Consider the following 16,401-nt stretch of genomic DNA (forward strand, 5'->3'; position numbering starts at 1 on the left):
TTTGATCATAAAACATATAGTTATCTTATATGTAATTATAATGAAGTTGGATGAATCTTGATTTATAATTATAATTTATATTTTATAAACTATTTTTTTTTCAAATAGGTAGGTATTTAAAAAAGTGAAACTGCATTACAAAGATAAATTCACATTTTTAATATTGAAGTAAAACCATTTTTGTTTCTACATATCTATTAAGGTTGGAGATTTGAATAATGTGTAAATAAAACAATACAATTAAAACGTTCCATATATTTTTTTACTACTGAAAAATGCAGTACAAGAACACAAGCGCATTTGCCTACCGCAACATATTTATTGTTTCAATACAAAATTTTATAAACATATATAATTATGTAGGAGTGCATGGTGCCATTAAGTCTTTCATATAGTTAACCATTAAAGTACTCTGATAAAATGACAATATTATATTGTTACTTGTGTGGCCATTATAATAAGTATCCAGTGATATGCTTAAGTATGATGAACACGTTTAAAAATGAACGGCGAAATACATTGTATACAATTAATATTATAATATTATGTTTGTTTTTCACACTGTTGAAGTAAAATAATCAAAAAGTAATAATAATAATACAAATTACCGGGAACAAAGGGAATGATGAGTACCAATGTAAATAAAGAGACAGTTAATATAATATAATAATAGGTAATAATATATAGTGGAGAAAATAAAAAAGAACAGGTAACCGCGATTAAAGCTGTTGTGAGTATAATTTTTTTTATATATTATGTATTATATAATAAAACGATTTTGTATTTTTATAGTCGTTAAATAGGTCTACAAATAAAAATAATCGACATAACTGCTGCAGGCAAGTTCTGAGCGGCCGATACATAATATAATAAATACTAAAGCGCTATCCCGTACAGGTATTATAGTAGTTTATATCAACCACAGTTTAAGAAGGTCTTCTAAGTTCTAAGATGACCGTGGTATAAATGTTTTACTCGAAGACGCGATATATTATAATATTATACAGAAAGAAAACAAGTGATAAAAATTAAAATAATAAATCAAATCGTTTTAAATAATAATTCTAATAACATCGTAATATTATATACATATTATTATTATATATATATATAACTAGGTACCTATTATTATAGTAATAATATGTATACATATAATAATAATTGTTGATAAATACGTAATTTTAACATTATATAATATTAAAATATAAAATATTACTACATAGTCTAAAATAATAATAATAATATATAAGCCGATCATGGTAATTAAACACGAGACGGTATAAAATAAAAGTAAACAACAATAATAATATTACCTATAATACAGGTCACGGACGCGATGCGGTTGCCGCCGTCCGCAATTTAATATAAAATTTAACCTGGACTGGGATTGTCATCAACCCTGGTACAAAATTAATATCGAACCAACGACTGGACACGCGATTATTATACTATTATTGTTACACGGACGACGTGTTAAACACTATATTTTGTATATTTATGATTATTTTATAACATTATATAATATTTATAATTAATTATGTAAAGCTATCACAGCGCGGTATTATTCATTAATTATTATATTATTGTTTTGCGCGCACGCCAAACGGACCGTCGTCTCCCTCGTCCGACACCCGAAGCTATGCGATAACTGTGCCGCCGGCGATGTGTCGAGTCGGTGATCAGATGACGCTGGACGGAAGTATGTCCAACGGTCTAGTCAGCGTGCTGGTCCCGTTCTCGGGGCAGCCGTTTTGTACGAGCAAGTCTGTCAGCGGACCGACGTCTTGGACGGATGCGGCACCGGCGGCGCCCCGACAAGCCGCTCGCACGTGTTGCAGACACGTTCGGCCCTCGTGGTCCACAGCTTTGGCGTTTGCTTTGTACTGAGGACGATAACGAAATAAAAAATTAACTTCATCATAATAATATAACGCCTAGCTGTAAATTGGGGAGGGGGGATTGTCCTAGTCGTAGGTTTACCCAAATGTTAGGGGGTACACTTTTTTTTTTTTTAATAAACCTTACATTTTATGGTGATTTCATATATTTCTATATTTTTCAAACCACTATGCGTAAAAGTATTTTTAAAATATTTTTGTGTAAATTTATTATCAAGTAAGCACATTACAGTGTATATATAATGTATATTATAGATATACTAGCAGTAATTGTTCTATCTATAATGTATCTCTTAAATATTTAATTTGGACATTTATTTTTATTCGAGTGGAGTAGGGCCTAATTAAACACTTTTTCATGCAAAATATTATATACAATTGTGTCAGAAGTCAATATTTATTTTGTGTTTAACCTACGAAAAAAAATTTGCCTTCAATAATACAATGTCTTTATTTAGATAAGACTATAAGAGCATATGTTTTTAACTTCTATAAAGGCAATTATCTCGACTAATAAAAATATACCTATTCGTATTCTTGCAATACAGTCTGAACAGTTTTAAATGTCACACTTACCCATAGGAGTAGCTGCGCTATAGGAAGGTTGATTGCAGAGCAGGCTAGGTGTAGGGGTGTGCGCAAGTCTCGGTGACTGACGACGCAATTCACCTGGTCAGCACTGGCGTGAGCTAATATCAACGTGAGGGCTTTCATGTCACACCTACAAATAAGGAAAATTAATACATAAAATTTATCTACCTTAATTGAAAAGGGCATAAAGCTTTGCAATTTCTCTCAAATACAAACGAAAAAGTCCTAATCATTTGGGAAAATTTCGAAAAAAATATTGTTTAACCATCAATCAAAATAGTATACAATTTAAATTATGACCCACCTGTACACGGCGTCGATGAGCTGCTGCGATAAGTTGGGCGTGTGACCTATCGCTGGTAGGAACTCTTTGGTTTCATACTTGCTACGTATCCACAGTTCTTTCTCCTCTCGGCTCGAACCAGGATTGGGTTTGGTTCGGTCAGGACGGACGTTGGATTCCCATACAGAATTGGCCAGATCGTTACCCATCGCCATCATTACCTTTAGGTGAGATGGTCTATAAAAAAAATTTTGTTTTTTCAAAAAAATGATAGTATTGATTGTTATAAATGTTATAATATATATATGAGGTTAAAATTTTGTATATACATCTTTATACCTTATACGGTGTATAGGTACATATCGAAATTGTAATATTTAATAAAAATTAAAAATATTTACATTTTTTAAGATAATAAAAATACATGTTTAACACTTACGGCCATCCATCTAAGTCGAGAGATCGGACTTTGGATATGTGCGAGCCCAGGTTGCGATGTATGCCAGAACACTCGATGCACATTAGTATTCCTAAATTCAAACTAGCCCAATCGGGATTCGGAGAATTGCAGTCAGCACACTGCCCGTTTCCAGGTACTCGCGTCCGGATGCTTTGCACGTCTTCTGCTCGGTTATAAGACGAACCAAATTTACCACCAACATTAACTTTGTTAATCTCATTACTCTGTGGAAATAAAGTTCAGTATTTTTTTATATTAGTATAAAAAGTGAATACTTAAAAATATAAATTTATTATATAAATACTCATAAAACTATTACTATAACTACTATTAAATACTGACTTGTAATGAGTTGAGAATTTGCTGTTCGATAGCGGCCACCCATTCGTCTCGGTCTTCCGAGCTGTTAGCTTCAAACTGCCACTGTTTATTGTCCAACGATACGATTAGGAATTCGTATCCGTCGGTGTCTGCAATTTTAAATATAAAATTAATTTTTTTTTGAATATTTGAAATTAGGCTACCTAATATTATAATTGTTGTCGCCAATATCGTTTTAGATGAATACATATTCGAGATAAAAATATAATCGGAATGGTGTTGTTTATTGGGTATTGTTAAACACATCGTATTTTAATTGGAATTTAAATCACATTTCTTGTAAATAACTTAGACTTGTAAAGTTTTTCCTATCTTAAACATTAATTGATTTTTAGAATCACGAATCAGTAAAAATCATACGAAATCAGATAGAGGTTCAAAAAAAAATGAAAATAATTAATAATAATAAAAACATTGCATCTTAATTCTTATTATTATTTTTAAATTTTTTATCGCATCTATATTCCAATTGTAATTTTATATGGTTTATAATGATTTGGATCACCCCGTTACTCAAATTTTTAGTTAAAAAATAACTTAATAAGTCAAATTTTACAAAAGACTTGACTAAGAAAATTAAGTTCATTAAATATGACGCGAGTATGCGTTTTTAAAATTTTAAAGTTAACGTTTTTGCATATTTCGGGATTTTGCTAAGTTTTAATAATTTAATGCATAAATACAAGGGTGTTAAACGATTTTATGTGCATTAAATTTACATCTATAACTCTTAAGCTAATTATTATCATGTTGTTTGTATATTTACATACCTTCACACTCTTGGTTCTTAATGTTACTGCTCTTCATCCGTCTGTGTCTCTTTTTTACATTAGGTGTTTCGGCTTTGAGATCACCGTTGTTGGTCGACAACGAAGTGTTCGACATACTTATTGTTGATTCATCGCCGTTACTATAAAACAAACACAAATAATTATATTTTGGTTATTTTTATGGTATATAAAAATAAGTGATTATAGAAGATAAAATTTTAAAAAGCGACCTAAATTAATTCGTTTTTTAAAATCTGGTACATATATTAGTTTTTTATTGTGTTGAATAATATTATTTGTATGTTATTATAACTAATTATAAATTATAATAATATAATTATAAAATAACTTCATTTATCAAAGCTTAAAATTTTTAGGAACCAAAAATATGTATTTTATTTTAACTTAGTCTACTCATCTTTATATTTTATAAGAACTTAATTACTTAATAAATTACTCATAACAATAAATTATTATAAATATATCATTACTATCACAAAATTAAAATACAAATATTAAATTTAATAATCAAAGAAAAAAATATATTGATCTTTGTTTACAAAAATAAACAACACGGTCAAAACTAGACAATTATTTATCATTCCAATTTGAAAATATATCTAACAGTCCTAACAGTTAAAATTTAAATGTAAAAAATGATTAAAAAGCTTAATTATATAAAAAAAGCGTCTTAAGTTTCTCACTATATAGTATAGTGACTAGACTATACTAGGTAGTCATATCAGCATAATTATTTAGATTGTTTTTATGATATATAATAATTAATAATCACTGTTTTATACTATTAATAATACGCATACAATAAATAAATACAATTACTCACGCTGAAACACCGTTCTTATAGCTGGGCTCTTTCAGCAGTTCGAATGCAGTGAGCATCACTTTATCGGCCGTTCGTTTGTCTTTTGACTGGAAATTCGATATCGATATGTTCGACATATGTTCAGATATGCCGTTGCTGCTGTGATGGTTGGCCGACGTTGACGAAGATGAAAGCGACATGATGGTTTTCGATCCCCTTGGTTTTTGGCCGGGCACCTTAACCGTGACGTACTGGAGCGATATTTCTTTGCCATGCACGTCTTCCATATAGTCCTAGAAAAATACAATATACTCGTACATTATACATATGTATTATAATATTAACAGGAAAAACTTGATTGTAATAAGATCAGCTAAGATAAAAAAAAAAAAAACATCACTTAGATCATCGCTTTTGGTTTTTTCGAAGATATGGTAAAAAGAAAGGGTTGTAGAACAGGAGAGTATATAATTATATATTATAAGAATCATAGAAAATTTATTTACGCAATACTAAAATATTTTTTAAATATATTTTATTTGTTATTACGTATATTGTTAAAAAATTTTTTACAAATCATTTTTACAACTAATAACACCATTTATTCGAAAAGTTCATTTGTCTCTGTGTAATAATAACATAAATTAAATGTAATGTTATAGAATTACATTTTGTCATTTTGATATGAAACGTATGTTTAATTAAAATTCGAAAACGATCATTTTCAAAATTTTAATAAAAAATTTAATTAAATAAACACCCAAAAATAAAAATAAATAACTGTTAAAATTACATCATTATAACAATAGTGAAGATAGTATAAATCAAAAAGGTATTCGATATCAACAAAATTATTAAAGCTTTTATTCAAATAGGTACTATACAGTATATTTAATTTACAAATAACCAAACGCGCGATAGGTACTCAGATTATAATAATTAATATTACTAGCTGATGCCGCCTGATGGTGTATTTCATTATAATTAGGCCTAGGGATAACTAAGAGTTTGCATGTTTTTCAATAACCATTAAAAACATTGCTAAGTAAAATATAAATTTGTTTCATAGCAATACTAGTGTATATTTAAAATGTATAGGTGCATATATTGCATATTTGACCATTTTTCATTAATAAGTGCATATTTGACAATTATTTATACAAGATGTATGTATTATAATTTTAGCAATTTTGTAAATATTATCTAGATATCAAAATAAAAAGATTTTTATTCAATACTATGATTTTTTTTTTTTTAAAAGTATATTTAGTGGTTATTTAGGGCATGAACTGCCATGAAGTCCCTTTATTATAATTATGTGAGATATCCTTGGCTGGTAATATATCTGGGTACCTAATAGAGCGAGAAAATTCAATGCCAGTTTGCTAATAAAAAACACCCAATCACCGTCACTAGCCATATTAGAAATACTAGTTATATATCATACTTTTATTTCTTAATCCAATGATATTATAATGTCGAATTTTATGGACAAAAATTAAATTGAATAAATAAGTGGTATACTGACGTGCAGACTAGGATGGTACGTTAGCCGCCCATCGTCGCAAAGCGTGACGTATTTCTTCTTCCATTCTTTGTTGAGACCTTTGCTGCTGCGCTTGTACAAGTAACCCTGTTTGAGAGGAATGGCTCGGCCACTGCCTAGCTCGCCGGTGGCCAGACACCGATTCTTGTCGTCTTTTTTGGACGGGTTGAATAGGTTTGACCGCCTCCGGGTCTTCCTGGTGGTCGTAGGGGTGGAACTGGGTGTAGGCAAATCCTTGCAGGGCACTGACAGCCCGATGCCAACGCCAATGTTTCCACCGATGCCACTGCTACTTCCACCGCCGTCGAACGCGGTTTTCGTCGATACATTGTTGTTGTCCAGGGCTATGGACAGCTCGAGCGGTTGTCGGTTCAGCGACAAGTTCGACCGGAGCACCGACTCCTTGAACGCACTGACCACGCCACTGCTGCCGTGATGGGAGGGCGACGCGCCACCGGCCCCGTGTACTGGCGGCGACGGCGACGAGGAAGCCTGCGAGAACGTCCGCGAACCGGTGGCCGGAGATTGCATGTGTTGGTAGATTTGATGGTGTTGGAGTTGGTTGCCTGCGTAGGAAGCAGACTGCAGACCACCAACGGGGGTGGTAGTTGACGAAGAGGCGGGTGTCGAACACCGAGAGTCCGACAGACAGTTAGTAGAAGCAGATAGCCTCTGCTGGATTATTTTTTGACAAGCTGCGAACACGTTAAGTTATAGGCATCGTTAATTTAATTTTATATGCATGAATTTTCCTACCAACACATAATATATTAAGTGTAGTTCAAAACTAAAATATATACAACTGTAATATATTATTTAAAAAACCATTTTTGTTCACAATTACTCTCGTTCATGATGTAATTAATTTGCTTAAAGCTATTTAATACAAACCATGAACATAATTATATTAAGATAAAAATCCTTTAAATTTTTTATCCGAAATATAAAAAGTTAAGTCCACATTAAAAGTCGTATACCAACTCAACAAACTCAAGCCAAGAAAGGGTATTGAAAAAAAAACACTGCGCTTTGCTTGTTTAGGGTAGTCTACAAACAAATATAATATATATATTTTTTGTTTGGATTATTGATGATATGAATATTCTCGATTGACAGTGGTGATAAATTTCAAGGCAGGTGCATCATATATTTTTTGTATATATACTTTCCGAAAAAAACCTTAACATTTCCGTGTATAAAGAACAATAGGAAGTGAGTACAGAATAATGAATACGTAATAAGCAGTATTAATTAACGTTGGGGATAAAAAATGTAGGGACTTAGATATCCTTAGTGACTCTTTAAGCCCGCATGGCTGCATAATAACTCTTGATATCCTTCCATAATAGGTAAATAAAAAATATGTCTATCATGCCAAGCAAACTTTCTTCTTCTTTGAAACTTATTATTTTTCAACACTTCAATAACCAAATCAAATATCATTATCCTCACAAATGGTAAACAGATAGGTACAAGATAAACACTAAACTTAACAAGATAAAATCTTAATTCTTCTTAATGTATTTAAAATCTAAAACCATCGTTAAAATTGTTTCAATTCTTGCAGAATCTCATGACCTGGACCACTTACAGAAAATCTACTGTAATTCCTCGACCATAAAATTTTATCTAAATAAACTATAATATAATAAAAAACAATATTTACTCAACATGCATTAACTAGTTAATAGTTCTAACTTATAATTTTAATACATAGTGAAATGCAGCTATGCGTATTTTTTAAATAATAATAAAATAATTTTAATTTATTATATAATATTATGCTTACCGTCTTGGAACACGCGGTCTACGTTTAAACCATACGTGGCGCACGTCTCGTAATACGAACATCTTTTCAGGTCCGCCGCTAACTTCCTAGCTCTTGTGTCATCTATTACTCGAGGGTTAGTTTCACTAATGGCGTCTGCACAAGAAAAACACAGTATACGGTTATTATTGTTAACTGTTACATAACACAATATATTGTATACTATGATACAGTGTTTCCGATTTTATTATTTTATCATGATCTATATATATATAATATATTATATAGTATTACACTATTATGTATACACATAAAACATCGTCCACAGTTGAAAATGTAAAAAGCCATTAAGTTCGACTCAAAAGACCTTTCTTTTTATTACGGTGGTCTATAAAATAAGTGTCCGACAGTATAATGAGATACGGAAAACCGAGAAATTCCAGTATTATGATCAGCTTAGCATCATTATGCACCCCAATATAAAATCCTTAAATGTTTATAGGAATTTATATATATATATATACTATTCTGCATTAAATTTAACTGTACTAAAGAATGAGTAATATATATATATATATGTATATTAGTATATTACTGATTATACAGACGCTCGTTATAAGATTTTATTGATTTCTTACGCTCACAAAAACAATCGCGAAACGTGGTTAAGTAAAACTATAGGTACCCGTATACATACAACTTCTAGAAGATAGAGATCGTATATATAATTATCGATTTTTTCAAGCAAGTCAAAAACCGGAGGCGATTCTTACACACAGCTAGTAGTATACACGTGCGCATGCCGCTACAAAGTTCCTGAATTATTCATATATATTATATATACGCGTACTCGTCGTACATTTTCGGAGGATTTTTCAAAGAATAAAGAAATCGCGGTCGTGTACATTTTTTTTATCCACTACACTCTTATAGAGTCTATTCACCCCTCTGCGGAAATCGAAAAAAAGCTGACGACGCGATGTTTATCCTCTCAAAAACTACCTTCTTGATGTTCACTGCGGCGGTACTCGAAATCGAGTCACAGAACACAATTACATATGATGTGACGCCTCGTGTACAAAATAAAATACAAAACAAATATATATATATGTATATTATCATATCAATTTATATAAATATAATACTCACCCTGTGTGCCAACTAAAATGAGCGGTATTTCGGCCGAGTTTCGGTAGTGTGCCATTTTTGTGTAGTATCCGTACACAGCGTTGAAGCTCGCTTCGTTCTCCAAGCTGAACACAAATATAACAGCATCTACCCAGGCAGTAAACTATAAAATAAACGGTCTTATTAATATTAGTCCACCGAATAAAAAAGTAATAAAATCTGGCTGTTGCGAGGAGGTCGTAATAACATATATATTATCTAAGCGATAGATAAATAATGATGTTATTGGTGATATGTGTATAATTTAACTGTGCGCAGTGTAATAGTAAAATAAATAATATTATTATAAGATATTGTTGCGAATAACGGACACTGTGCCGTTTCGAACACAGAAAACGAATACAGCTGTGAGATGATACGCGGTCGGCGAAACATGCGCCCCCATCGGCCGCGGTCGTGGGTTTCAGCTCTGTCGGCACCGATTGCAGCACGCGCCGAATCGTCGAAAGCGGTCGATATAACGCGTAGGAGGGTTGTTATTATAGGAGGTCGTTTGGGGTTGACGATGACACATCACGAGATGAGTGTGCGACGGCCGTCACCGCGCGTTCGTTTTCAAGGACAATGGACACATGCGGTACTTTGCAAATTGTCGAAAATTGTGGGGAGGAGGGGGCTAGTAACGTGCCCTGGGGGGGGAGATTATGAGTTATGTCTTCCTCCCCAATTTACTTTTTTTCCCGACTTTCAGTAAACAACTTATTAGATATTAGAGCTGTAATAAAGTCATTACTTTTGATTATTACTATATTAGTAATAAGTTATTGCTTATATTATATTATTGCTCATTATAAACATTCACTACACAGATTATAGATCAATGAACACGTTTATACGATCGATTTTTAAAACACAATAAATTACTACAAAGTATTACAGTAGAATCCGCTTATTTGAGACACCACATAAAGGGGACAACCGCTTAATAGGGACAGATTGGATAGTCCCGAACGAATGTATCGGTTTATTAGTTATTCGGTTAATCGGGACAAATAGGTCACCGCCAAATATGTCCCAATTAAGCGGATTCTACTGTATTTGAATTATACCTGGCTATTAAATTCATTCAGAAACTGACCAAGACGTTAAATATTTTATTGATACATATCCTGTTATTCAGGATTTTTTAATTATAATATTAATGGCAAGAAAAGTGTAATAAGATTGATGTTTTAAAATGGGCTCTTGATATTAGGCGAATATGACATAATGATATTTCCACATATAATCAAGTTGTTAAAAATGTTAATAACTTTTTAGATAGTAATAATATTACAATATATATTATATATTATAATTTACATATACTATTTAAATTGCTGCAGGGTTCTGATTTATATCAATTATTACATATCTGTATCAGATGAAATGAAACATACCAGTGTACAAATACATTTAGATATATACCTAGGTACACAGCAGATTAAAACAAGATATATTATTTTGCAAATTCTACCTCTCTTGACACTTCACAAGCGCACGTGTGTGAAATTAAAGAGCGTTTGTTATTACATTTTACATTTGAATTCTTCTGAATATTTATATAATATACAAAGATATATGTATATCATCTATGTAGGTTGGGTGGCGAATATTCATTTATCAACTTTTAATATATTTATGATCTATCCTTTAATTTCAAACGTCGAACGGTAGACAAGCTACGAATATATGTGTATTGTACAAAGATTTCATAAATCAAAACAAACGACGGAGAAGAAACGATGTAGCTGGTGTATATATATATATATATTTAGTTGATATTGATTTAGACTTAATGTTATTTATTGTATTGTGTAGGGAATGCGATATTTTAGAAAAATAAACATTCGAATGCATCACTGGAGGGATGTACACTGTCACCTTTACCTCTCCCTTAGAGCAGCTGTGGAAACCCAACCGGTTGTCTGCAAAAACCATATAAATTATAAAACAGGCGGGACATGTAACATATAATATGACACCTTCAAGGTATATACTAATAATGTAAAGCGATTTGTTAAAAAATGTCGAAAAAAAAATAAGTAAAAGTCGATTTAAAGTCTATAGGTACGTATAACTGATCGATAATAAAATAACAATGAAAACAATTTGTATAATATATATAGACCATACAGTATACATAAACCAAAGTTGAAAAAGAACGCTCCAGTTTAAAACTTTCGAAATGCGCACTGCGTCTAAGGTCTATTATAGGTACCAACCTATTTTTAAAATAATCGGTTCTTATTTATAGTAAATCAATTGGTGTATAAAAAATGGAGATTTGTGGGGTTTATCGAATATGGCGGATATAATATATAATAATATGTGTACGACATCACGTATTATTCAAACCACAGAGTAATAATTTCGAATGGATATTGCAAAAATATATATAGGACCACCGTCGCCGACTTAATATGACTGCCTATTGAATTTACACGGGCGAGGAATACGATTAGTCCGGTAAAATCGTGTTAGGCAAATACACACTTTTAACAATGCACGCGTGTATTTATTGTTCGCATAAGCGTTTACAAAATAGTATCGTGAAATCTAATAATATATAAATATGCATGCACATTAAAAAATCGGCATAAAATTGGGCATTATACGATTGCAGAAACGAATAACCTACCGCCTCCCTTCTATGCGGATTTAATACGCTCCTACACGATAGAATAGGTATTATCGCACAACTCGTGTGTAAAATTAAACGCCTACTGCAGCTGCATACGACCACACAAGGGAGGAGATGTATTAATCAAACGAAAAAGATATTATTATTATTGCACGTAGGTATAGTGTATACGCATATTTTGAAAATGTGATAAAAAAAAAAAATCATTTCAATTTCAGTATTGATTGTGTACGTACAAGACTACCTAAGCAACGAGCGTGTCGGTTATTATACTTCTAGGCAACTATAATATATTTAGGTATATATATTATTATATGTACATAATACTTGACAGTAAAGGGGAGTTTTATTTATTCATATATAGCTCATCAGAACGCTTTAAATTACAGTACGCGTTATATACGTAGGTAAACATTGTATTACACTCGACGGCGTAGCATACAGTTTAAACCATTTATCTTTTTGGTTCGTTTTTATGCTGCATTTTTGTGAAAACAGATGTCTTTTAATTTGTGTTTGGATTGATTTATTGCTCTGCAAATAATAATAATTAGTTTTAAGTGCCATTTATATAACTATCTATTACCTAAACAAGTGACTAATAATATGATAGTTATATAATAATAGCCTGATTGATGAAATTCGTGAAAAAGGATAAACATTCCCATTCTTAAATACAGCACGAAGAAAGTTATAATCAAATATTTAGTTATTATCAATAATGATACATGTGTAAACCATATGGTATGAGCACTGATATTTATGCGTATACCGAATCGTGTCCAAAATCATCTGAACCATCTTCAACACGACGACATGGCGCACGACATAAATACGCATATCTAGAATCAGTTATCATATTGTATCAATTTAACGTTATCAGTTTTCATAAACCACCAAGTGACTTTGAAATATAGAGCAAATATACACGTATACGCACGTCAAACTTAATATAAGGTTTAAGGATATATAATATACATTTTAGTGTTAGTATGATTTTTAAACGATTATTACTCTGTAGATTACTCTGCAGGTTACACACATTTGATTTTTTAATTATTTTAAGGTTTAGGTGTTGGCGGGTTCGTGTTCAAAAGAATTACCACTCACCTGGCATGTACAAGCGTATGGCATAGATGAATAACTATAAGCCATTGTCAGTCACGCGTATAAAACTTATATTAATGAGTTTGTTGAAAAAAAAGTTTTGTTAAAATATAATATAATACATTGTGGCGCGTGGAATACTATATAGACACGATAAAAGAATCACTGAAGAATTTATTCACTGTACCCTCTCTTCTATCTATTGCATCGTTTACTTTAAAACTTTTGAAGTTTGAAATTATATTTCAGAGTTAAATAAAAAAAAAATAAAAGAATATTTACCAAACATTCATTCAAAATGTACACGCAATAAAGTATGATTTCGATTTCAAATTAATTTAAAAAAAAAAAAACAGTACGAAAACATTAATGCTTCGATTACGAGTAATAATGATTACACACTACACGCACGTTACATTAAGGCATATAAAATATAAACTCGTAGAAAACATAAACATACTAAATATAACAGGTAATCTATAAGACAACCGTTTAACATGCGTGTTTTATACGCGAATTTTAAAAAAAGCACACGTGCATATGCATGAGATATACAGGGTGAAGTGTGATTGAACAATTTTTGGTGTCAATTTAAAAATAATAATTAAATAAATAAATTTACAAATCCTCTATGTAGGTACACCTTATATATATATATATTTATAATATAGGTATAGTTGAACAAATTATAATTGTTGACAGCTGTGTCGACAAACCGCGATTCGACGATTATTACAATTGCCACACTTATAGGTATAATAATATATATTTTATTATACACGCCACAAATGCGACTAGAGTGCAGACGATAATTCAAATGCCGCACGACATGCAACTATAGCGCAAATTGTTACACAATGATTAAATTATATATATATAGTATATACAGAGTGATTTATCAAACATTCTCATCACCATTTTTTCTTTAACAATTAATTAATTTAATATCTGATTTTAGGAATCTTTAGGTATACTTAAGGACCATGTTTTCAGATATTTGTAAATTAAACGATTTTTTAATTTTAAGGGCATATATTTTGTAATTTTTAAAATTTTTAGTACATGTATGTTTTAAAATTAATATTATTTCAAAAAGTAATATCATTAATCATAAATTATAATTTTAATTAATATTATAGTTACTAATCAAAAATCAATGGTAACGTACAGATTGAATCAAATAACAGGTAAATAGACAACAATGTTTATACTTCAAAGCCTGCAATTATACTTAATGTTGTATATTGTTAATGTTTAGTTAACGAGAGTGTTTTTATAATATGTTAGGCTAGTTCACCAAGTTCGATAAAGTGGCAAACTTAAAAATTCCAATATATCTATTTGGGATTTAACATAATAATAATGATGATAACATTGAGGCGTGCGCGTGCTCCACGTTAAAACATTCTTTAAATATAGGGCACGGCTGTATGTATAGACCACACACTATATGTATACCTATATATTATTATACTATGTTGTTCTATATTAACTATTATTCGGAAAACGTGTAATTTATGTGTACACGCGCGTAAATGTATACGTATATAGTATATACACAATCGATGGCGCATAACGAAATGGGGGCTTTCCCGGAAAATCCCGAAAGGGTCTCGAGAAACGATGTGTATCGGGTGAGATTTGCGAAGAAACTTTTTAGATCGTTATTATACGCTAGGGCGTCTCTGAGACATATAATATATATAAATTATCACGATAGAGAGTGAAAGTGTGTTGCCGTGCAGTAGTATGAAAACCTTCTTCCAAGTGGCTTTTTGGTGTTTTTCAGATGTCCAAATAAATACAATATAACAATTTATGTATTTTCTTAATACATGTAATGTGCTATATACAACTTATACGACCTACGGTAATTAAAACGACAAGTCCAACAGATATGGGAAAATAATAGTTTCCGAAAATCGTATCACGAATCACTAGTATCGTTGCTGCCACCCAACACCGCATAACCCACATAAATAATGTTATATCGCATTTGACTAATATGCGTACATGTGATGAAATTTATAATTTTTTTATACGGTAACAGGGATATAAATTATAGAAAGCGGGGCACAATATAGGTTTATTATACAATTTTGGAGGCTGACACATTTTTTTGTTAAGCTTAAAATAAATACTTTTATCGCTGTTCATAAATTTAAACAATATAGGTCTTCTCAAATTTAACAAAATAGATTAGATCATAGAACATTGTTGTAATTGTTCATAATAATATATTGATGTATTTGACCATCATGGGATAGCTACCACTGCAGGTTTTTGGGGGCAGCACTAAACGCTTATACGGACGGTAGCGTAACCCAATTGATGCGTTATTGATCCGTGACTCAGTTTTCGCCCGGCCTTTTATCTACGACTAAAATTATTCAGTTTTCCGCGATTAGGTTTTTGATTCCTTATTTTAGGTATAGGTTAGTAGATCACACAAAATTTTTCACTTTAATTTTGTCATGATTTTCCTTTTGATCATCGAAAAACCGTATACTTATAAAGTTATAAATTATATAGCATAATATACAGGCTATTTGCATTATCAATGCGTGGTTTAAATTATCATAATATATTATAAAAATAAAATAGAAGTCTATGGAAAATTGCGATAATATCAATGTATATATATTAGTGAGTTATAAGGTTTCTACACAGGATTATTATAGTAGATAGAGTTCTAAAACGTTGTACATATTTAAAAATATTGACATTTCTAAAATAATAATCAATAATTTGTTTGTTTTTTACATAATCCCTGATTAGTCATCGATGATTTTTCACGAATATCTTTTATTGATCTTGACTTTATGATGAAAAAAAATTAAATTATCAGGTAATATAATACACTACGACAACCCACGCGTTTTATTATTCACAAAATGAACATGTAATAGTATATATATATAGATAAAACGCTTAAAGCACGGTAATACAAACTGACTAAGTTT

The 16,401-nt window shown here is 31.1% G+C and overlaps 1 protein-coding gene across 2 annotated transcripts in view; it reads right to left on the reverse strand.

The window, feature by feature from the left end:
- Nucleotides 1-240: 240 nt before the first annotated feature.
- The window catches only part of LOC132928316 (centaurin-gamma-1A), a 95,743-nt gene continuing 79,582 nt past the window's right edge, over nucleotides 241-16,401 (reverse strand). For both annotated transcript variants that reach the window (XM_060992900.1, XM_060992899.1), the window contains exons 3-12: nucleotides 9,670-9,811; nucleotides 8,542-8,676; nucleotides 6,735-7,447; nucleotides 5,228-5,499; nucleotides 4,384-4,523; nucleotides 3,575-3,702; nucleotides 3,212-3,456; nucleotides 2,794-3,009; nucleotides 2,475-2,619; nucleotides 241-1,883 (exon numbers count right to left, since the gene is read on the reverse strand). In XM_060992900.1, coding sequence (XP_060848883.1) covers nucleotides 1,680-1,883; nucleotides 2,475-2,619; nucleotides 2,794-3,009; nucleotides 3,212-3,456; nucleotides 3,575-3,702; nucleotides 4,384-4,523; nucleotides 5,228-5,499; nucleotides 6,735-7,447; nucleotides 8,542-8,676; nucleotides 9,670-9,811 — 2,340 coding nt within the window. In that variant the 3' untranslated portion in view covers nucleotides 241-1,679. The remainder of the gene's footprint in view (nucleotides 1,884-2,474; nucleotides 2,620-2,793; nucleotides 3,010-3,211; nucleotides 3,457-3,574; nucleotides 3,703-4,383; nucleotides 4,524-5,227; nucleotides 5,500-6,734; nucleotides 7,448-8,541; nucleotides 8,677-9,669; nucleotides 9,812-16,401) is intronic.

Source organism: Rhopalosiphum padi, chromosome 4, assembly GCF_020882245.1.
Source record: "Rhopalosiphum padi isolate XX-2018 chromosome 4, ASM2088224v1, whole genome shotgun sequence".
Classification (NCBI taxonomy): domain Eukaryota; kingdom Metazoa; phylum Arthropoda; class Insecta; order Hemiptera; family Aphididae; genus Rhopalosiphum; species Rhopalosiphum padi.